Source organism: Vidua chalybeata, chromosome 8 (genome assembly GCF_026979565.1).
Source record: "Vidua chalybeata isolate OUT-0048 chromosome 8, bVidCha1 merged haplotype, whole genome shotgun sequence".
Taxonomy (NCBI): Eukaryota; Metazoa; Chordata; class Aves; order Passeriformes; family Viduidae; genus Vidua; species Vidua chalybeata.
The window spans coordinates 12,048,816-12,072,942 of record NC_071537.1 but is presented as its reverse complement, the minus strand read 5'-3'; the positions used below and the strand labels follow the sequence as shown (position 1 = coordinate 12,072,942).

The 24,127-nt window shown below is 44.4% G+C and overlaps 2 protein-coding genes and 1 long non-coding RNA gene across 5 annotated transcripts in view; all 3 read right to left on the bottom strand.

Moving 5' to 3' along the window:
* Positions 1–8,296, bottom strand: part of SH3PXD2A (SH3 and PX domains 2A) — a 247,727-nt gene extending 239,431 nt beyond the window's left edge. Inside the window, exon 1 of the mRNA XM_053948689.1 lies at positions 8,225–8,296. Within this exon, the coding sequence (XP_053804664.1) occupies positions 8,225–8,296 (72 nt within the window). The remainder of the gene's footprint in view (positions 1–8,224) is intronic.
* A 4,553-nt stretch (positions 8,297–12,849) lies between these two features.
* LOC128791681 (uncharacterized) lies at positions 12,850–20,003 on the bottom strand. Its single transcript, XR_008432114.1, has 2 exons — positions 15,057–20,003; positions 12,850–13,025 (listed from the first exon to the last, which is right to left on the bottom strand). It is a non-coding gene; the product is annotated as an uncharacterized LOC128791681 (long non-coding RNA).
* Positions 20,004–20,014: 11 nt separating this feature from the next.
* The window catches only part of STN1 (STN1 subunit of CST complex), a 39,028-nt gene continuing 34,915 nt past the window's right edge, over positions 20,015–24,127 (bottom strand). For 2 of the 3 annotated variants that reach the window (XM_053949499.1, XM_053949500.1), the window contains exon 10: positions 20,015–21,286. In XM_053949499.1, the coding sequence (XP_053805474.1) occupies positions 21,129–21,286 (158 nt within the window). In that variant the 3' untranslated portion in view covers positions 20,015–21,128. The remainder of the gene's footprint in view (positions 21,287–24,127) is intronic. The other variant, XM_053949501.1, reaches the window with a different exon arrangement.

Genomic DNA, 24,127 nt, shown 5'->3' with positions numbered 1-24,127 from the left:
TTTACTGGCAGACTTGCACCTGCTGGAGAGGGGAAAATCAGGAATAACCTTCTAGGCACCAAAAAATACAAGCATGAATTAATGCATAAATAATAAATAACCTTAGTCAAAGAGTAGGAAAATCTCACAGGATGCTGAGGGAGCAATTAGAAATCTCATCTTCACAGAGCTAGGAAAGCAGTAATTGAGATGTTCCCTGTTGCATCAAGCCCTGAGGGTACAAGAATGCCTGGAAAGAAGACTTCACCTGTGCCAGGGAGCTTCCCTGACAGGTAATGAGGAGACACCAGAGAGAGAGCAGACAGCAGCAGCCAGTGGCCCACTGCCAAGGGCTACTCCCAGAAAGACCATACTCCATGCTTCACCTCAAATACTTCCACAGACCCTGGGACTCCAAGAGAGGGAGGAAAGCCCAAGAGGAGCAGGCTCAGAGTTGTCAAGCACAGCTGGCATCCTAGGTGTGTGTTTCCTGAAAGGGGAATGTACTCTTAAGCCATCCCATTCACTACCTGAGCACTGTCAGGGAAGCTCGGCCTCGCTCCTGTTTCCAGATAACCTTGGCCTGACCTTGGCCGTCCCGCAGCCTCTGCTCCCAGCAGCCCTGCCCGTGCAGGAAGATGGCCCAAACCTGGGGGTTTCAAAACTGATGCCAGCAGTCAGCCCTGAGGTAACACCTGCATCTCTACACTTTATAAAAGGTGAGTAAACCTTGTTGGCTTTGCAGCAGAGCACACCGAGATCCAGAGAGCCTAAAGGCCACACTGGTTAAAGGCTCTTCTACCACACTGCACAATGCCCTGTGTTTGTATCACACTGGATGTTTGTTCAGACCTTTCTGGGTGATTTATGAACTTCATGCATTAAAGTTTGCATTTATAGACATGTCCTGGACAGTGGAGAACCAGGTTTCCAGTATTTCCGGGGCAGCTTGGAAGACTTCTGTAAAGGAGACAGAATGGCAGTGTGGACCTCCTGCTTAAACACAGCTATGGTTAATAGAGATTTGGCATGTTTCTCCCTATGAACAGAGATAGGGGTGTTTTCCTTGTAAACAAGTTTGCATCAAGCCCATAAAACCACGCCACTGACTACTGAGAGTATCAGAGCCCAGTGCATCCCTGCATTTAGCCAGCGAGGTTTATAGGGAAAACAAAACACACCCCATTGGTCAGAGAAACAGTGCCAGCAACGTATCAAAACATTATTACTGCCAGTCAGGTTTCAAACACGGTATGTGTGGGACCACACACACATTTATGGACACTTAGAGTCTAGGAATATTTTACTCTATCCAGTGAGTCAACTCTAAGAAACTAAAGAAGTTGCATTATAACAATACAGAATTAGAGCTTTGTTGTGAAGCCATGGTACACTCGGAGCAGTCAGTATCTGCTATGACCAATTAGGAATACACTGCAGCAAATTAGTGCAAGCTGTGATATTCTGATGGAGACACAAAGTTGGGGATGTGTATTCTGCCCACAAAAGGAGAATGCTCCCATTCCAAGGACTTGGTTGGCTATCTACACATTGAGCTCCTTTTCCTAAAACTGGAATAAGAAGGAGCTTTGTCAAAATCAAAAAGCATGAGAGCACCAATTAAGACCATCACTACACTCAAGCACGTACAGGTACTACTACAATGAATAGAATATTTCTTTGCTCTGCTTTCACCTCAGGGTAATCTAAAGGTTATTATCCTTTCTTGTGCCCATTTTTTGCAACAAGGCCTAAATGCTGACCAGACAGTAGCTTGGGCTACTATTATGCCCAGACAATCACCTGCTCAGCTGGTTGAAGTTGTCTGACTGCTCTCACCTGCCTGTCCCTAACAGCCCAGTACAGACACCATCTTTCAGGTCTGTCTGCACACGTTTCAGTGCAAAAGCATCCTTGCTTTGTAATAAATACTCTTATGCATTCCCACCCTTGCCGCACATTTATAAATACATACAATGAGAATATCATATAACTGACATCTAGTGAATGTGAGCTTGAAGGAGTAAATTATTATTATTACTGTATATTTATCTCAAAGTGAGAGCACTAAAGTGGGAAGGTTCTAACTAAGCTGAAAGATACTCCACTTTAAAATCCTTTGAGGGAAGAAAATCATCTGATTTCCTTTTGCTTTACCCCCCACACCCCAAATGTGATAATGTCCCTGCCCAGAAGAGAATAACAAACAGATCCTGGAGACTGAATTTTTGCTTTTAAAATAGAGACAAAGGAAAATGCACTATATTAAAAAAACTTAGTAATTACAAACTTCTCAGTAAAAGTTTCAATAAAGCCTCTCTAGAGGTGTGAACCAAAGCCCAGGAAAGTTACTAGGAGGGTTTTTTCCATCAACTTGACTGTATTTGGCTTTGACACTACCTGATTAAACAGCAGACAGCACCAATTTCAAACAGTATGCTACTGTGCTGCTCTCTGCCTTCTCCATGCAATATTTACACAGCACACTCCAGGCAAGGTGTCTGCTCTGGCTACATGAAAGCATTCAGCCTCACAATGTCACACAACACACGGTGCTGCCAGCCCCTCTCATGGTCCTGCTCTTCCCCGTGGTTTCTGGGGACCAGTTCCCTTTGCGTGAGCAGGCACAGATTAAGAGGATACAGCATGAAAAAGGAAGATCAAAAAAAAGAAAACCATTTCACATTAGAAGGTCCAGCTGCTTCCTCCCAAATGACTAAATTAGAGAGTTCGTACGTCACCTCCTGCCTCAGGTAGGGTCACATTGAATCCCTCTTCCTGTTTAATCCATATAAAATGGGAAATGGGTTTTAAGGAAGACAATGATTGAATACGAGAGTAATATTTTTTCAGATTGTGCACTTTTTATCAGGTAATTGCAAGACTGCTCTAAAAGCCAAAGAAAATATCATGAAATGCTACACACACTTCATGGGTGGCTTTGGGTCAACCACTTAACTTCTTGCCTCGTGTTTCCAGTGAGGGTACTGGCACATATCCTACCTTGCAGGGACAGGAGGAGGCAATGCCTTGGAGCTGGCTCTCTAAGGGCTAGGGGTGTGGGTGAGATGAACAGACAAACTGCTCTGGGATGCAGGAAGTCTGGCTCCCTTTCCTATTCCAACAATTGCTTCCTTAGGATGTCTGTAGACTTCTCTCTCCATGATTTGGTGTCTCAGTTCCTCTCACTTTTAACTCAAAGTAGAGAGACTGGTGTAATTTTGACTACAACCCATCAAGCTGAATTGCACCAGTGGGCTCCAGTACTCACACACTGACCCCAGGCAGGGCTCTCATGAAGCCAGAGGTCACTTGCAGCTGTCAGCAGCCAACAGCCTTTGTGCTGTCTCTTAAGACATCAAGTCCCTGGCAACCAAGTTCTAGTCAATAGTAATCAATAGTAGCATCTTCATCATTTTTAAAATGGAACTTGGACTTTGAAGCTGTTGTCCCCAGCTCATGAACTTGCTAAAAGCTTTTCCCTGAACTTTCATTTAGCTGCCCTCCCAGCACACTCAACCACAGGGGAGCCAGTGCAGGCAGCCTGCTGGGACATTAAACCTCTGGATTATTTCATCCTGCCTTGACTACCACACATCAGGACAACTACCTTGTCTCTCTATTGATAGATAATCTATTCCAAAGGCTGGAGACAGCCATTTGCTTTGCAAACTGTTGAATTTAGATACCACTGTCTCTTGGCTCTGCTGGAATAAAGCTCTGCTGGAGGAAAGAACTGGGAGTGCTCCTTGATCTGCTGCGCTCCCTGACAGTGTTGAAGCAGCCTCAGGTTGCACAGGACAACTCATTTGAGCCAAGCAGGGGGAATTCAGTTCCATCTCCCAGGGCAGCAATTCCTTCTCCAAGGTACACAAACACAGGAACAAAGATCCTTGCCACTAAACCATGTCCAGACTCTCCCCATCAGTGCTGGCCACTGTATAAACAGCAGCTTGCAGCAAAGAGAATAAAGCCATGAAAATGCTTGATTGTGTTGGAGTTGCACGAATCTGAACAGTAAAAGCAGGAGCAGCCAAGAGACAAGGAGCAGAGCTTGACCCTAGCAGTACAAGACTTTTCTTCAAAGCATGCTGACATTTTACAACAGGTCATTTGTGACAAGCACACTCAAGTTCTCCTGGGAGCAGTGCTGAAACTCTACACAGCAGAACTCAGTCCCTTAAAAGTCAGCAATGCCACTACTCCAAGGAGGTCAGCAATCATATCCATGCAGCAGGGACATTCCTACAAGAGATCTTGAGGAATTCAGAGGTGGCATTAGGAAACAATTACCCTGGGGAGGAACTGGGACAGTATACAGGCATCTCAGATGACTGATGAAATCAGCAGTGCACCTCAGTCTAACTGGAAGGAGGCAGAACAGCCACTTGTAAGCCAAGAGCATTTTACGTTCTGTGCTAGACAAAGTTGAAAAACACACAAAAGCCCAAATGCAACAGGAGTAGAGCAGTGCTGAAAGAGAAAATCTCTATTGATGCATCCATCCCTGCCCTTGGGATAACACAGGCACACTTAAGAGACCTCAGAAATTACCTCAAGCATAGAAACGTCTGGTGAGATAATGCACATCAGTAAGTGCTCAGTCCCCAGCAGAAAAGCAAGTGGTAAGAGAGGGGGTGGGGGATCCTCTTCATCTGGCTCCTAATGAATGTTTGCCATCACCCAGGTCTGCAAAGCAGTGAACAGGTGAAGGTGCAAACCCAATCTCATCTCCCTGGGAGCAAGATCAAGCACATCTGGTAGGCAGAGGCTCCCTGCAGGGCTGCTAAAGGAGATAGACATTTGGGTAAAGGGTAAGCTATCTGCCTGAAGATAAGCTGGGAGCAGAGAGGGGGAGGTGTCCTCTTTAACCTCCACGATGGATGGCTGAAGGAGGTAAGCATCAACAGTGGATCCTTTGAAATACAGACTGCACTTCTGGTTTGGGATCATTTCATGCTTAGTTCAAACAATCACAATTTCAGACCAAAAACTAGAGAAGCTACCCCACAAACAGATCAAACCTCATCAAGCGAGAAAAGAGGGTTTCTGACTTATTTAATGCTTAGCAGGGGCCAGAAAAGGGATTTGGATTTTGCTACCAGCTTTTTCTCTTCAGAATGATTAACTGGCACCTTCAGCCACTAATTGCACTGTCCTAATCCACCCAGCTTCACTACAGCACTGCTCAGCCAATGTGTGACCCCCCCCTCATTGCATCAGGGGTCTTTCCAACAAACCCAGACTTGACCTTCCTGATATTGTTCCTGTTAAAAGAAAAGGGAAGGGAGAAAGCAAGGAGATTTAACATTTTTTAAAGTGTTAGCAAGTGCAAATAATTTTTTAAAATATCATCAGTATGGAGAAATAGGAAATTAATTTGGAAAGTCAAAAGCTCTAAGAGCAGCAGTAGTTTGTGTTGGGGATATACCATGCAAGAGGCATGTGGTTATTGATCCAGCCTTCTATTTATCCTTTCACATGCTGCCAGCCAAGGCCCCCAGCCAGCCAGGTGGTGCTGTGCTACCCAGTTGCTGAGAAGGATGCAGAGGGAAGCACTGCAGACTCCTTCCCCAGCAAGGATTTCCCAGAAGAGGGTAGAGAGCTGGCTGGGTTCCTATCAAGTAGCATTGGAGCCAAGATTTTAATCTATTCCCACAGGCAGAGCCCTATTCAACTTCCAGTGAGGTATTAAACTCTCCAGGAGTTTCACACACACAGGATCATAGCAGAGGATATGTAAAGCTGTCTTCTTTCTTTAACTTGCTTTAGTCAAAGCCACAAAAGCTGTGCTCATGTCATGAAAGACACCTGCTCCAGGCAATGACTCCTGGCAGCTAAGCCAAGCAGTGCAGGGGCTTATGTGCTAGTCACATTTAGCCCTCTCCATGTGCTCACAATGCCTAAGGTGTGCTTTCTCTCCAGGTTCCACTATGGTCCTGAAAGATCACAATTAAAAGGAGAGAGAGTCATGTTAAAACACCTGCAATACTTAGGTCACCATCCACCAGAGAAACACATCATTAATCCAATGCCAAGGCAAGTTTGCATGGCCTGAAGGCTTGGAATGAAGACATTTATGGATGCTGGAGATAGAAAAGCTTTTTGATATTTCATAGCCACATAGAGCAAAGAGCATAAAGCTTTGCACTCTCCAAACCATCCACAGGCAATGGAGAGAGCAAAATCCTAAGTGATGCTTATATTAACCTCAGAAGAAAACACTCGTTTCATGTTAAAAAAAGAGCACAGAACCAAAGTAACAGCAACCAATGGATCAGACCCAGGGAATTAAATTCTTTGAAAGCATGGGTCCACACTCAGTGAGTTACTCCAGCCAAAGACAGATGACCCCATTGTGCTGAATACTGTACAGCCACAGATGGAAACTAAGTGGGACAAAAGGCAGACACACCATTCATCACCCAAACAAACCATTTTGATTGTGGGGTTTTGGCCAAGAACTGGGCACACACTGGAGGTGTGGAACTATTTTACAGAAGAGCATATCAGTTAAGGTGTACAGTGAGAAGGGTGATGGGAAAGAAACTGATTTGCCACTAGAAGCATTGAAGAGACCTTCTTGGAATAGTCTAGGTTACTGTTTATTAAAATGCAATGACAACAATCATCAAGGAAAAAATGTGTTTTACAGGTAAGCACAGGAAATATTTTCTGTCAAATCCTGTAAACACGGTTTAAATCTTTGTTTTCTGGTCATTTTCCAGCAAACAAGAAATAAACAGTGTCAATTTCTCTCAGCAATCCAAGAGACTGGAAGATATTGTTACCAGTTCTTTTGTATATTTTGGTGCTTGGCAGATGTACTTTTCTGATGCTGACTTGCCACCACCTTTCATGTGAGATAACACCCTGCAGCTGTGTCAGCCACAGTCTGCAGCAGAGTCTGCAAAAACCAAAGAAGCCTTTCCCACCTGGAAGTAGTGAGTGCTTAACAGACTGAACGCACAGAACAGCTGCAACCTGAGAGGACAGAAGACCCAAAACTTCCATTTTATTAATTGGTTGCAAGATGTTTAATTCCATGATAGATGAGAGCTTCAACTTTACAAGAGTGCATCTCCCAGCAACATAGTGCCCTCTAGCCTTAAACCGGGTTATTGTTTAAGCTTCAGAGGAAAAACCTCAGTGATATGCAACACTAATATAAAGGTTTGTGTCCAGTCTTTGGCCTTATCTTTTCAACAATCCATTCGGCTGCTGATCAGTTCAGAGAAATCTGGCAGACACACAATGCCAGGAAACACAGTATACTCAGAGCAATTTCACACCAGATGCAATACTCCCTCAGGCTTTTCCTTACCAAAGCCGGAAGATTTACCATCTCTATAGACAAAATCCAGCTTTCTGTGTTTTAAAATACATGTTGTATCTTGAGAAACAGTTAAAGGATTTGGTGCAACTAAAACCCAGAAAGAGCAAGAGAGAGAAGCAAAGATACTTCTCTCCTAATGTGGAGAGAGAAAAGCTACTGACTGCTGCAAACTCCTTCAGGCAAAGACACCTCCACATGACAGGCTGAAACACAGGAGTCAGGGAAAATTGTTAAAAACTCTCCTCAAATGCTGTGCTATTGGCAGTAAGGTGTGAAAGAGAGATAAAAGAGATCCAAACGCTGAGACTGCCTTGGTAAGCATGCAGACAGGCTGCCCCCTCAAAAAAGGTCTGAATGTAACTTAGGGGTGAGAACGAGCAAAGATGCGCTCAGCACCGCCGGCTGCCCGACCCTGCCGAACCCTGCTCTGCTCCCCACCGAGCACCCTGGCCAAGACGGGGACAGCCTGGGCATCCTGGAGACCTGTCCCATCCTGCCCTGGGACTAGTGAGGAGGAAGGGAAGGAAACTTCAGAATGGTAACCTTAAAACGAGCCAAGAACCAAACGGGGTGAAAGAGGATGGGGAGGAACAGCCGTACCTCCAGAGCAAGAGGCCGCGGGCAGCCCCGCGGGCGCTTCACCTGGGGCCGGCGTCTCGCCCACAGGGAGGCGAGGGACGGCTCCGGGCACCGCTCCGGGCACGGCTGCAGACACCGCACCGGGCACTGCTCCGGGCACCGCACCGGGCACTGCTCCGGGCACCGCACCGGGCACGGCTGCAGACACCGCACCGGGCACTGCTCCGGGCACGGCTGCAGACACCGCACCGGGCACTGCTCCGGGCACAGCTCCGCGCCCGGCCCGTCCCCCCGCACACGTGCGCTCCCCCGGGCCCCGCCGGCACTCACGTAGTGCTTCGAGGGGTTCCTCCGCTTCTCCACGTCCACCACGTTGGCGTCCAGCACGCTGTAGGACAGCATCTTCGCGCACCCCGGCGGGGCTCCGCCGCTCCCTGCCGGCGCTGGCAGCACCCTCCGCCGCGCTGCCCGCCGCGGCGATGCCGGGCGGGCGGCAGGGAGACAGGCAAGGGAGGATGCCCCGGTGCCGGCTCCGCCCCTGCCGCGGCGGCGGCGGCTCCCCGCTCACAGCAGCCCAGCCCAGCCCGGCTCCGCTCCCTGCCCACCGCCCCGGGGCTGCGCGGCCACTGCGGCGGCGGCAGCGGGAGGGGAGGGGCCGGGCCGGGCCGGGCCGGCGGCTCCGCCCCCGGGTGGCAGCGGGGGGCTCTGGCGGGACGGGGCGGGAGGGGACGGGAGCCACCGCCCCCCAGTGCCGGAGAGGGCGGGCGGCTGCCCCCGGGCTCCCCGCTCCCTCCCGGAGCGCCCCCGGGCCCGGGCAGAGCCCCCGCTCTCTGCCGAGACACCGCGGCCCGGCCTCGAGGAGAGCCCGGGGCAGGGGAAGCCCCAGGGCCCTCCATCACTGCAGCAAGGGTCCGAAATGCCCTCCCCGAGCGGCCAAGGCCACGCCGGAAGCCCGCGAGTGAAGGGCCGAGCCCGCTGCCACCGGGCTCCAGCCGGGAGCTCAAGGCCGGCCGCCGCTTGGGAAGGTCCCCACTGCCCTGTCCCTCAGGGACACACAGGCATCACAGCTGGAGGAACGTTACACAGACCCTCTATTATGAGGGCTTTTTAGAGCTATAAACCTGTTTCTTTGTACATACATGCACTGGTAAATGGGTATCGTCTTTCTCAGTCCCGCGCCAAGAAGAGCTTGCCCCAGAAATTTCAGGTGTTTTTTTTTTTTTTCTTTTTTCTTTTCAACAGTGCATCATGACTTTACATATGATTATTTTAAAGTTACATCAGAAATGGGAACTTCAATGTGATCTTCCAGCCCTCAGCTTGTTTTATGACATTCATTAGCTATTCACCAAATTAACTGAAGTTACTAAGATCTCTCCTCCCTCTGAAGTCTCTTGAAGAGCAGCCCGTGCAGATTTTCCAGTAAGATTCCAGAATGCTGCTGACCACTCAAGACACTTTGCCCAGGAGTGCAAAGAGGACCAGCTCCTGGCAAAACAAGCTTCTCATTGACAGTCAGAACAGTCCATCTCAATGTGATTTCCTTTGACGTGCTCTAGTCACAATTTCTGAATCAGAACTTTTACAATGTTACTAGCCCTGAAACAATAATCATGAGACAGACACCAGAGTCACAAAGCCTTAGGTATTTAGGCCAGAAGGCTGGCATAAAAAAGTGGCTGTTTTCAAAACATAGCAGGTTTCCACAAGGAGCTTAAGGGAAGAAAAAAAAAAAAAGAAAGGAAAAAAAAAAAAAAAAAGCAAGCAGGAGCAGCCCATCAGTGCACAAGATATCAACTACTGCCAGGTGGGAACCAGGTATCTGCTGGCATAGTGACAAGGACAGATGCTCTGAGCCAGCCTTCTCCTGTCTCCTCAGCTATTATACACAGTTTACCAAAATAAATGACCTGAAATAAAATGCTAAAATCCTAGCATCCCTCCCCAGGAGGTGCACAAGCATACATGAGAAAAGGAGGGCGACAGAGGGGAAAACCTCATGTACCCACTTCCATTGGCACTTCTGAGGCTTATCTTCTTCAAGGCACCCTCTTCTCTTCTTTGAGGGACTTCCCACCTCTAATCCTCATGCATGACACAAGGCAGAAGAACAATTATTTACATTAGAAACCTTTGCTGTTTAGACTGGCCAAGAAGTCCCTGGTGTGCAGAGCAAACAAAGAAGATTCTTTCTTCAAGATGTAAATATTCAAAAAACCCATTGATAAAAATATTCCTGATGTGGCCAGTGTTTTGGGTCTTGGATGTCTCTTCCCTGTGAACCATTATCAATACACATCACACATTCCATCCCCTTTTCCTATCACCCTGTCCAAAAAAAAAAAAAAAAAAAAAAAAAAGATCTCCTCCATTGTTGAAAACACTCATAGTTTGTTTTAAAACACCTTTCAAAACATGTCATTGTGAGGGAGAGACAAAATACATCATTCTCCAAACACCCTCCCCCAACCTGACATTCTTACTGATTGGCATCTTTTTACTGATACCCTCCTCATCTGCTCTTCTAAGGAAGGAGCTACTGTTTTCAACCAAACCTGAGACCAGTGCCTTGGGTTTGTGGCCCTTTAGTGTCTACCCCATTCTTTCATGGCATCTGCTCCACTATTCCCCTTCCCTCTATTCAACACAATTTGATTTTCCTCTGCTTCACACAACCCATGCCACCTGTGAAGCCTGGCCAGCCTTTGCACCTCTGTCCCCCTCCTCCTCTGTTATCTGATGAGTTTGTGCTCACAGCCACCTCCTGCTCTCCTTGTTTGCTTGCTGCATCTGTCCATGCATGTAGGAAAAATGTGTGTTGCCAGAGGCATGGATAGTTCTTTTAAAACATGTACAACACCCAGTCTGGTGGGAGTCCAATCTCCAAGTATTGCGAAGCTGGCAGAAAAATAACCAAAACCCCTTATTATGCTGCAGGCTTGGGAAAATCTGCTCCTGTCTTAGGCAGCAGCTGGGAAATTGAAGCTGATGGCACTTCCCAGCCTTGTGTTGGAGAGCTGGGCTCCAGCTGCTGGGGCTGAATGAAAGAGAGCCTGGGTACCCATTGAGGAGCACAGCAGGCTGGGTGCCTGCCCAGCCCCACGTGCAGAACAGCCTGTACCTGACCACGGCCATGAACATCAGGCTGCGACAGTTAATTTGTAGGAAAATAACTCTGGAGATTTTAGTGCTAAAACTCCTAGTATTTACATTTTTTTTTCTTAAAGTTCCCATTACCAAAGACCTATCATTGCATGGGAATATCACTGCTATTACAACAATTTTAACACACATATTAGTATAAATACTAACTGCTGATTTAATAACTCACCTTCAAAGACTCATGCTTCTGATAAAATTCACCTGAGGAACACCCTGGGAAATTCAGCTTCTGAAGGCTGAAATAAACCAGCCATTTTTAAAACCTTTTTTCCTACTCTTTTGCTAGGTGAGTATTGGGGTAAAGATTCTTCTTTCACTTTTTTTTGAACAAGCAGGTAATCACATTAGCCTCACAGACCTAGTGCAGCTACAGCCCAGCAGCCTGGACTCTGCTCCAATTACAGCAAAAGCTGATGCGTGACAGAATGTGTGTGTGTGATGTTGTCAGAGCTGGAGCATGACTTGAGTTTTCATATTTCAAGAGGACTCTGTCATGCTGGCAATTTTTTTGTAAATAAGCATTTGAGTTGTAAATTGAAAACACTTGGATCATTAAATCAGTAAGAAAATAAAACAAGGGTCAGACTTTTCTGTGCTCCATTAGGGCCATTTCTAATGCCTCTTATTAATTCATGGCATGTCACTGTAGATAGGTAACTGCCCCTGAATGTTAACCATGCTGGGGTCTTAACAGCTCTGTCTGTGGTGGCTGGAGTTGTTAAAGATGATTTTCCTTTCTGTTTTCTGACTGAGCAGCCAGGTGGAACACAGTGTTTTCCTGTCCCACTAACTGAAGAGACTCTAACGGTGCTCAGCACCCTGGGGGGAAGTAAAATGCCATGAGCTCAGCCCCTTGGGGGAAGGGGAACTGTGCAGTGCTGTGCATGACAGATTAGCCACACTGCCATTACTGGCAACTGGAGTTGCATGCATAATCTGCTAGACATGGTACTAGAGATGTGCCCCTTAGGGTTTTATTGGCTCTGATGTGCAACAGCACAACACAGAGCCTTTGTTACACTCCCATCTCAGCTTCTGTACTTACAAAACCTCAGCTTCTTAAAAAGGCTGCTTTCCATGCAGTCCTTCCACTTCAGCGTTTCAACATACACGCTTTTGATAGGAATGACAGGAATGGTAGAGCCTGTCTGGCATTCAAATCTCAAATGAAACAAAGCATGGTGTGATCTTTTTTTCTTATTTTTTTAAAAGCCAATTGCATTTCATCTTCTTGGGAGATTACTGCTCTTCGAGTGAAATTCACTCTGGAGATAAATAGGCCCAGCTAATATGGTAGAAGGCAGCCAAAGGAACCAGCAGCAGTGCTGGCAGAGCAAATCCCCCCTCCTCTCGTACAGTATCTTTGTGCCCCTTCCCCTCCCAGCCTCCTCAGCAGAGAGTGCTGCTTTGTCAGCCCCTCTGTGCAATCTAGTATAATGGAAAAACCAAAATAATCATTCCTTCTGCAGACAGCGTACACGCTTTTCCAACGGCATAACAGCTTTTACTTACATTATGAAAGAGCTGCTTCACCCTCTGGACTTAAATTATAAATTATCCTTTCCTTGAAGCAGCTATCTTACAGTTTAACCCTTTCATGACTAACATTATTTTTCAGTCCTCTCTTAGCAGTCATGGATGAAGGATTTCCCACTGTGGTATGTGCCCTGCATGGTGTTTAGGGTGGTAGCAGCACATTGTACACTGTTTTTCATCCATGTACACCTTGTACTTTTCCATTTTTACAGAGGCTTTGTAGATATCTCCTGAAGCACTTAAAAAAATAAATCAAGCCCAAGCCACACTTTTCTTTATTTATGATATGCGTTTCAGGCTTACATTGGAGACAGCTGAAGTTTACCAAACTGATCACAGGTTTGGATTGACATTCCTCGGGTTTCTTCCCAGATGCTATTCCTGACTTCAGCATGCTCACTATTCTCAAAATAGCACATTTTTGCTTTATCCTCTGCAAAAAACATGGTAATCTCCATTACTGATAACATGGGCTTGTTAAAATAAAGTCAGTCTAGGAAGAAATAGTGTTTCTTTGCATTTTCTTCCCATGTTATTTCTATGGATACATACATGGACACTGAGATTTAAAATGTCTGCCAACCCTTTTTGAAATTTGAATTTCTTTGTTCACTCTTTTTACTCATTCAACTCTTTCTGAAACTAAACAGTAATTTTATTTGGCTGCACAGTCCCTAGAGAAAGTAGAAGAATTTATCTGCCAATATCCAAACCAGAAAACTGATTTTGAACTGACAGATTTTGAACTATAAAAACGTACAAATAAAACCTTACGAAAAGTTGCTCATGGAACTGCAGTTTGAACACAGGTGATGAGCACACAAGCTTGGCACTGTAAGAAGAATCTGTAACATCCAACCTCTACCACTCAGCAGTGGAGTGCATTAACTTTTTGTTTTGTTATCTTCATACAAAAGCAAAGTGGTTTTCCCAACTGAGAGACTTCTGTAGTAAAAGCATTTTTGGATCTCCTCAACAGCAACATCATCCCATGGGTAGACACAAAGAGTTTGGTTTTTTCCCCCTGGTCATTAGACTTTGTAGAGCAGTGGTGGAGATGCTTGAAAAATAAAATGTCCTGTAGGAAGTTAATTGCTTGTAAGAAGAAATGAGATCATCCCAAAACAAAAAATGACCTGTGGAAAGTGAAGTTACAGTTTCTCCAGCAGGGCCTGAGCAGGTGTGCTTTTCAGCTTGGAGCAGTGGACACACCATCCACATAATTCCAGGTGTTAAGCCCTGGCCATGCAGCACCAGGAATGCAAGCCTAAAGAACCACTTCACTAATGGATGCTTTCTCAGCCACTTTTCTTGTGACTGAGGCACACAAGCCACCTGTGAGACAAGGGCAGCTTTACCTTCAGGACCATTCTCATCAGTTCATGACAACATCTGTATGACAATTACATTATCCTAAACATTTTGGTCCTCAAAGGCATATTGGTGACCAACTTTCACTTTAGCATCTAACTTTGAGCACCCAAGCCATTGGTCTTTTAAGAAGGACAAAATATTCTGCAGAACAGACCTGTTCAAGGATAGTGTAAGGAAAGCAGAGAAAGAGCATATAAATACTGCTGTGTTCTATGTAAATTTGCCCAGCTGTTTATGCTAAATGTTCTCTTACTCCATTTTTCCTGACCTCATTTCCTCCTCTGCTTTCTAATTGCAGAAAATAAAACAGTGCAAGTCCTTGCTTTCATTACATGCAACACCTGCTGCTTGTTCTGAAACAGATGTCTACAGAATCATTAGGCAATTATTTCCTTAGCCTTTTTCAGTAGGACTCATTTCAAATGTCTTTGTGCTAAATCCTCCTCCTTCACCTTCCTCTGTATTTCTCATCCTTTCCTAAATTCAGGGTTCCAACAAAAACTCCTCTATATCAGTTTGCTCTTGTTATGTTTGTCCTGGATGACTGTACTCACAAGAGGACAGAGACCCTAACTTCTTTGAATCAGGAATTAAGTTCAAGAGATTTTATTGAGGGGGAAAAAAGACAAGGTGAGGACAGAAAACAATGAGAGGGATTAGTCAGCGGTGTAGGCAGTAGTTCAGAACACCAGCTGGCTTGTTTATAGCTCAGAGGTTCTTTTGTGGACAATATAGCAGAGTTTTACATGAACACAAGGACAGACCCTACACCCTCAAAGCAAATTACTAACATTGTCAACAAGACAAAATCCCAGCCCCAAGCACTTTTTTCATTTCTGTACCACCTTTGTTCCTTGCCAAGAAGAGCATGTTAAAATCTGTTAGGCCTGCAGGACTTGCAGGACTCCATTGTTGGGGAAGACATTTGAGGGAATAAATTCCTCCCTCCTATTTCCAAGTATCACTAATATTTGGCTGAAGTCTCCACTCCTAGGAGGAACCATGAACTTTCCAGGCCAAGAACAGACTTGGCACATACTGTCTATAATCATGTTGCTATGTAGTGACATACATTTGCTATTTATCTTACCTTGTTTCCAGCAGAGCGATGTGAAGGTGGCAGAGAGCTCCAGTTCTAGCTGGTAGGGAAGTGTGCCTTCTTCCAGTGAATAATAAAAAAGCAAGCTAAAACAAGAGCTGTAGGACATGCTGTGCCAGGTTAATTGGCACTGCAGTGTTCAGTAGTTAACACTTACTGAAAATCGTTCCTTTAGGTTATTTCTTTCACTGGCAAATTCCTGGCTGTGTTATTCTCAGGCAATCTTGTTGATCTGGGCTGGTTTCAACTTGTAAATTGCTGTGACTAGATTAGTATAGCCTCCATTGCATATTAAAAGATATTAGTGGAAATGGGCTGGTGGCATCATTAAAAATCAGTTGCTCAACTTTGCAGCCCAATGCAGCTTTACCAGATTTGAATGGATTTGCAGTTTCCCATCATGACTCTCTTAGAGCAATCTCTGTCGGGAAACTTCTGCAAAAATTGTCCAGTCATTTCTTAAAAGAGCACTTGCAGAACAAGTACTGCTTGTGGCACCTTAAGTTACAGGAACAGGTTCTTTGGGATTGTCCCGTGTGTGGTTTCTCTGGTGTTGTCTGACTTTCTTCCTTCCCTTTCAGGGAGGCACTGATTTGGGCTTCCCTATTCTATCAGCGCATCCATTTCCTACAAATGTTCCAGACCATAACAGTTCAGGGTCCTTCACACCTCTTAACTAGCCAAAGTCACTTAGGGTGGTGGGACAGAGGTTGATCAATGCCCAGACACATGGTACAATCACATCAGAATAGAGTTACAATTTCTCAGAAAAAAACAGGCTAAAAAGAGACACACCAACCAGGAGACACACAAGCTAGAAGTCCACAGCAACTTTACAGATCATGTCTGCAATGAGATCTGCAAGTACATGAAAGTGGCAGGGAGAGGCAGATAGCTTCTATCGGGGCGTGACTTCTGCTTGTTCAGGTTTGGGCAAGACACGACTCTTATTTTTTAATTATAGTTTTTTTGTACTTGGATACCTGCAAAAAAACCACCACTAGAATATTTAGGGTGCTACTAAATCTTCAGGAGGGTGGGGTGGAAGGAGTGTTGTTTTCCTGAAATTGCAGCTCTTTCCTGCTGCAAACTACATCAGGAAGAAAGTTGCCTTTCTGGTGCCTAGACAAGGAGCAAAGGACAGACTGCTGGAATCAGAACGGGCTGTGAACAGTGTCAAGTCAGTTAGGCAAGGGGATTATTCTGAAAGTTTCAACTGCAAAATGCTGACAAGGATATTTGAGTTAGGAAAGATAAAGGGAACAAAATAGAGGAAGGGATTTTGACAGGATCTGTGACTGTGAATGAAATAAAGGGCCCGAGAATCGAGTCAGAGGGGAGAGTGAAGTTCAGGAATAGATGAAAGAAATTAGAGAGAAAGTCTCTGTGCTTGACAGGGTATATTGCTGGGAATTAAACCCAAGATCCTTGGCTCAGCATTTCCCTCCTGCCCACAAGGATCCACAAAAATGTTGCTGTAATGCTGGGACTCCTGGAGGATGGTAACCAATTATTGTAACTATTCTTTTATCTTTCTGGCTGAACTTTTTTTTCTGCTCTAGCCTGGAGAGTTGGGGCAGGAGGACTGGAGACTGTGCTGAAAGACAGCAATAAAGAACATAGCGCTGCACTGACAGGAAGTTTCAAAATTCAGGGTGCCCATGGGATCTGAACTTGCTCCCTTTCCCATTTAGAGGTAAGTATAAAGATACAAATCTTTGCTAGGCACATCTTTTCCCCACAGGATCAGCTTACTCTCAAAGTAAACCAAACAGCATTTCTTTGACAAACAGATTTCCAGTACTTTGTCTCCTAATTCTCTGTGTGGCTCCATGCCTCACTGGCTGCTCATTGATGAATTCCCACTTTGAATAATGAATTAGCAAATCCTATTTATGTTGTTCATCACTGGAATACACAAATATACATAGATCCAAAACAGTAACAACTTTTAGTCATGTCACCAATATTTAACTTGGTCATTTACTATATTGAAAGTAAATCTTCATTTCCCAGGCAGGTTGTGTAAAATGCATGTCCTCATGGGTCCAAATTTACAGTCCAAGGATTTCAGAACAAGATTACTCTGAACTCATTTATCTGGATTTCTATTTTTATGAAGTCGTCTAAGAAGTCATAAGAGGAAACAGGATTCCAGAAAAAATATGATAAAAACAGGGAGACCATCATTGCCTCATAGGCCTTGGAGAGAAAGATGACAAGACAAGCAAAGCAATATGCATGGAAAAAGAGGCAGAAAAATACAAAGCTATTAGTACTAATAGAAGAACAACTTTTCCTAAGTCCCACTCCAGCATCTATCCATTCACTCTCTCCCACACAGCCATACAGTTTTTCTCTAATAGCTCCCATAGAGCTTTTAATGACTTGGACTACAAAAAAAATGAGGCTTATGACCTAAACAGGGAGTTGTATTATTCCCAATTTACAGAAGGGGGAAACTGAGGTATGAAGCAACCTCATCTCTTCTCTTACATAAGCAGAGGACAGGGACTGAAAGTAAAGCTGTTCCTTTGTTTCCTCACCAGAAAAGCAATCACCGTGCATTTTGCTAGAATATAATATTGAGATTCTTAGGTAATTTTTGTTCTCAGGTGCTGCATTTCTATGGAAATTTACCTTTTTAAGGTAACGTAGAAATGCCAACTGCTTTTAAAAATTCCATTTTCCTTACCTACCTTTTACTGCCATAACTGTTGCTATGGAAACTGGAACTGGCCATGAAGCAGTTCTACAACATGAATTCTCACTTGTCAGTCTTACTTTAAAGTGCTACCTTCTAAGTTCTTTAATAAACCAGTAATAATTGTGTTGCCTAATGAGTTTTCAAATTAAACAAAACAAGAAAGCATGCTTTCACTGAATGCTCTGCACAATATTTTGTAGGTGTGGTCTAAGAATTTTAACAGTGTGCATGATATGACTCTGTTGGTTAAGGATATGATTTTTAAACAGAGAGACAGTTTATTTGCAGTAAAAGCCCTAGTGTGTGTAGTTTGACTTACATAAAGGTGACTTATACCAACATGGGTATGTCTAGACTGCTGTCACAGAAGCACACTGTAGAGATACTGAGTGAATGGGTAAATCAGCCTACAGTGAGCTCTGTGCTCCCACAGCTCCTCAGGGCACTGCTGTGCAGGCATATGCATCTTGTATTCCCTGTAGGTGCAAGAGGGAATGCTCTCAACCAGAGTAACTGTTAACCTGGGCTGGGTGGCTACTGTAGAAAAAATAAAGCATGCAATCTTAAGACACAACTATTCTGTAGAGACAGTCAGAATCTGTGTAGCTTAAATCTAGGCTCCTCCATTAACTTTAGCTTAACCTTTCACTCTTGTAAAAACTATAGGCTCCCTTGTGTTTATTCATCTTACTTCCCTGAGACAACTCATCTGAGAAAAATCCCTTTTTCCTGTTCTTAGAGAACAAACACCATCAGAACACACCCTCCATCACAAGAGTTGAGCACTCCCAGCAAGGATCAATTTCAAAACTTCCAGGGACGGGTTCTTTCCAGAATAACTTACCCATGTTTCCTGAGGTAAGTTCCTTCCACTTCATCTCCAAGGCTTTGCAGTTGTTCACTGCTTTTGAACTGCAACAAGGGCAGGACTGATGCAGATACAAGTGTCTGCCCTTTCTACCTCCAAGCATAGAAAATCAGTGGACAGGGATTTGAGGCAAACTTTACACAAAGAAACACATCTAAAACACAGTAAGTGGAGCCTCAGAGTTGGAGGCAACAGAATTTGCACATGTAACTATACAAACTGCAAAGCCAAAGATTTAATCCTATTTTGGTATGAATTTATTTTAAAGAGATCCTAAAGAGCAACATGATCTCCAAACTCTCTTTTTCTCCCTGAACTCATCCAGCCCACACACTCAGCTGTCATCCTTAGGAGAACCAGGGTCTTTCTTCTAACTTAAGAGAGGAGATCACCTTTCCCATTGAGCTAGCACTGTTCCTTTAACCCTTTCCCAGCAAAATAAGCTTCTGCTAATATAGCACATTTCAAGAAAATGGCCAAGACAGTCTCGTAAATTAGATGCCATGCTCTTCCAAATGATCTGAAACACATCATACTTTCCTTTAAAATATCCTCAAATTCATTCCAAATAAGCAACTTAACCATATGTACTGTTTGACTGTGGGCAATTCCTGAAGTGAATTTGAATTTAGGGATCAATATTCCAAGCTACTTCTTCCATAGAGAGCCTTTCTTTAAGCATCACTTCAAACTCATCAACAATCAGAGCAGGAATTTAAAAGCAAATCTCCCCAGTGGCCAACCAGATCTTCTCATAGGCATAAATTCAAGTTTCAATTCCCCTCAGTAGCACTTCACTCAGCATGTGCCTTCTCTCTCTGATTTACAGAGATATCCAGGGCGTGGGAGGGAGTGGGGAACAAACACTCTACAACTCTTCCTTAATCCTCTTCTATTTCCTTCTGCACTGGTACATCCCTTCAGCATCCATTCAGGGCCCATATTAAGATCTGACTAGAAGGTACCTGACTCAGAGCAGAGCAGCAATGTGAGGAAACCAACTACTGAGTCCTGCAGCAAGTAGGGAACACACAGCAAATGAATAATTTATCCATAGTTCTCTAGTACGAACAAATTTACTGTCTCTTTAAGGCCAGAGTTTTCCATGGGCCTCTGAATGCAAATGCCAAATATTTTGTCAAGCCTTTCTCTTAGCCTATATCTCACTGCAGCCAGGGCTTGAAGTGAGGCAGATAATATAACAAACCAGAGAGCTGGCACACATGGGGCTACTCACTGGCTTTCCTCATGCATATGGTTTATTTTTCCCTGCTATGTCAATCCTTATATAGGGCTCTACCACTACAGCTGCCTCCTGGGAGTCTGCTGTTTCAACTGTTACAGGGAAGGTGCAGAGGAAAAAAGGATAAATTCAATCTTTTGTACTCTTTTCAAGTTAAAGGTCTCACCTCCACACCATGAATTAAACAGATTAATTAAACAGACAAGCCCCTGCAGTAGCAAGCCCTCTCTAAGCATAAATATTGAACAACTTTGCTTTTTAACTGTTGCACATAACAGAGTTATAATTATTCCAGATCAAACATCTTGCATGGTAACCTTCTTTAGGCCAATGTTGTTTCATCTATGCCTTGTGTTCTTCTGCAAGCACAGATATGGGCAGTATTTTACCACAAAAGTGACGAAGAATAAAAGACAAAAAAAATAACAGGCAGAGGCAATTACAGTGGGTCTCAATGGCTTCTGTGTTTTCTTTTTCAAAGCATCTAATTTATATTTTACCATTTGTGATCTAGGAAGCAAAGTTTTGCTGATTTTGAGAATTCTGGTCTGAAGAGAAACACAGCAACAGGCATCAGTAGCACAGACGGGAATGCAGAGGAATGCAGACATGCTTGACAACCAATGGGCAAGGGATGCAGGATGGGGAAGGGATGCAGGACCCCATTCCTGAATATTACTTTACAGAGGATGGTGAGGATTGCTTTAGTAGTGGGAAAGCTGTCCAGATTGAGGAACATATTCACAGACAAAGATGCACCAGCACTGCCAGGAAGGACAGGCAATCCCTCTGTTTGTGTGTCCTATCTCTAGGTGTCACAAGTTCACATAAAAAGAAAGATCCACAGCTATTACCATATGAAACCTAGCAAGATCAGTCTTTAAGCCAGAAAAATATCTCCTGAGATGACCATTGCTGTAAACAGTGATCTTTAGCAGAAACTTTTTGTAGGCCCACTGGATGCAAATGTGAGGATGGTGAATGTCTCATACTACTCCAAGAGCACAGTTTCTTTTCCAGTTTCCCTGCTAGATTAGAATGTCCAGAATCAGTTTGATACCACTTTCACTAGGAATAGCAAGGCTGTCAGGAAGAATATTAAAACAAGTATTTGAACAATTTCTCTGAAGCTGGACAAAAATAGCATTTGGAGAATCAAAAGGCTCTTTTTTATCCACTATCTAGATCACACCAGATAATTACAGCTTCTCACAGTCTCTCAACCTCTCTTCTTATCTTTTCTCTTTAAAATACCATGAAATATCCTTCCATAGTGCTGACAACATCACTGTTACTCTCCAGTAGTTCCAAGACACGGTGCATCACCACTTCAGGCAGAGAGGGGTTGTAGCTCTGCCGAACACAGCTCAGGACATGAAGGAAATGGCAGCCTTTTTCAGCATCTGCAGAAAAAAGGAAAATGCAACCAGGCATGGAAGAAATATTTCAGTCTGTCTCTTTTGAACTATCATAATACAGATCAATCATGAAAAATCCCAGAGCCCTAGATACAGAAACAGATCAGAAGAAAGAGATCCTGTCTGTGCCTACAGTTCTCCAATTATCAACTGTTCCCAGTGACTTTTCTGGGAAGTGTCAGGGCTGTAACAGTAGTAATGAGGGTGAAAGGTAACTCAGTCTTGACAACTCTTAACATACAAGGCTCAGTAGAACTTGATGAGGAGTTTAATAATGTAAGGGTACCTCCACTGTCCACCTGTGCAGGCCATCCAGTTTTTGCAACTTCAGAAGGAGCCAAATGAAAGTCATTTTACTGAGACCCAGCTTCACAACATCTAGCACAGCAGGGAGGTGTGTGGCCAGGGCCTGTAACCGCTGGCCCAACGCTGGCATCTTGTGGAAAAATTGCTGCACTGCAACTGCATTCACCTCGCAATGCTATCCCCATCCCTAGCCTGCAGACCACCCAGGCAATTATGGGAGTAGAAAGTCATGGAACCATCAGTATCAGATTTTATCTCCTTTTAAGTGGAATTAGCCCTGCAATGTACAAGAGAACAGAAGTTTAAAACAACCCCCTTTGCTAGAGGCAAGCACAGAGGTCCTTCATGACTGAACACATCCATTCTGTGCCAGGTGGGGCATTGTCTCAAGCTGTCCCAGTCATCATTTCCTCCAACACAGCCTGTAACCCACTAATCATCAGTGCTGCAAGCTCCCAGTCCCCCAAGTGCTGAGGTCCACGACATATTTCTCCACATCAGCTAACAATGCAAAACAGATATAAATCACATTTATCAGCACAAATTATTTTCCTTCTCCTTAGCTCACGTGATGCAAGGCAAGTTTGATAAGGGTACTGAGAAACTGCCATGGGCCAGGGAGGGGGTCTACATTTTGTTGGTTTTTTTTTGTTTTTTTTTAGTTAATTCCCTACTCTAGAATCTGCTGAGCTCCAGAGCTGCCTTAGAACCTGCTGAGAAAAGTCACTGGTAGATAGCAGTAAATAAACAGTTCAGCCTAATTCTGATTAGGCTGTGAATCAGGCAGAAATACTTCCTCAGAAGTATCCAGCATGATAAAAAGACCTTTGTGGTCAATAGCCAAAAATGTGTCCACTGGGAGAGATAACTGCAGAGAACAGAACAATGCCTCTACCTTGTCACAGTGATTGTTGTTGCAAACAAAATGGGTAGCTGCACTTTGCATTTGTCATAGGTTTGTCATAAGAAGGTCAAATTGCCCATCCCTGATGTAGAGTAACTTAAATCTCAATGAATTACATTAATGACTCAGGTGTTACCTAACAGTACAATGTGTACTCTCCCCCTAGATACTGGTAGAAAACAGCACTTTGGGGAAGCTGCAGGTGTGTACAATGATTAAGTAACCCCAAAACACTCCTGTCCCTCTTTCACTGACATCCTGGGTTCTTGCTTTTGTCCAGCAGCTGAGGGAAGCCAGGCTGTGATTAACTGTCCTGCCTGACAACCAGCATCAGAGGGGACAGAGTTTTTAGAACAACTACCATTTGCTAACTGCAGACATCTCACACAGGTTACATTCTGACATATTAAATTTAACTTCAAGTGGTTCTGGTTTTTGTCCTCTCTACCATTAGCCTGATCTAAGCCTAACATTTATAAAACAAAGAAACAAAGCAAGACCCAAATCCATTTTGCAGTTCAGCCTGGAGTCAAAATGTGCTATCTGGCACATTAAGTTTCTAGATGGACCCACAGTGGTCTCTCATGAGTGCATTTAAGATCAGGTATTATAAGTGGAGCCAAGGACTAGGATTGTCATGTAGGCACATTACAGATCAAGGCTTGTGCAGCTCTGAGTAGACAGGCAAGATCTTTTTTTAAATTTGTACAATAGTTTCAGACAGCTGGGTTGGGCCTGGGAATGTGTCACAACTACGGCAATGGGGCAAGGCGTTGCCTGGAAAACTGGCAGAGAAGTAACTCATTGGAGAGAAGAGTTTGATTTGTCATAAATCATCCTTCTTGTCGTGGAAGATTACTATTACTCTTGGAGGAAAACGGGTAGGAATTTCTTGCAACAAACAAGAAAAGGCCCTAGAGCTGAATGCCCATGTGCTGTTTTGTCGCTGGAGCCGCGTCCCGCCGGCAGAGGGGGGCCGGCAGCCGCGCTCGGCTCCGCGCTCTTGCATCATCCCGGACAACAAATGCCGCCGTGCCTGCTGGCTTCGATCGAAGCCTCTTGGCTTTGCTTCTATTGCCAATGACCAGGACATTGAAATGGTCCTTCTGGAAACCAGCAAAGGGACACTGACCTGGAAATCGTCCTCTTTACAGCGGGAAACAAAGTAGGAGGAAATCTTCAAGGAGAATAAGAGGGTTTGTAAAACAGTTGCTAATTTTAAACTGCTTATTATGGAAAACATGGCTTTGAGGACTCAGGACTCTTCAAAGTCTTTTCTGTGACTGATCGACAAATTACTCTCTGCTGTTGACTTTCCTGACCAAAAGAACTTCCCAGCTTCTCATGGATCACAGAGTACTTGACCAGTGTGACAATGCACAAGGGAACAAATAGGAGGCAGTCACTCAGTGCCTCTGTCAACTGTATAGAGGTTCTGGCCTTGATAGTGGCATAGTTAAATTTAAAAAAGCAGGTTACCAGGAGAACTAGCTGATGTATAAAATGAGCAAAGGAATGATTTGACTCTTAGAGAAATTATGTTCGTTAATTGGATAAAAGACAATAAAACAATGTGATACAGCAATTTGTTGCACTGAAACACCCTCAGGCAAGCA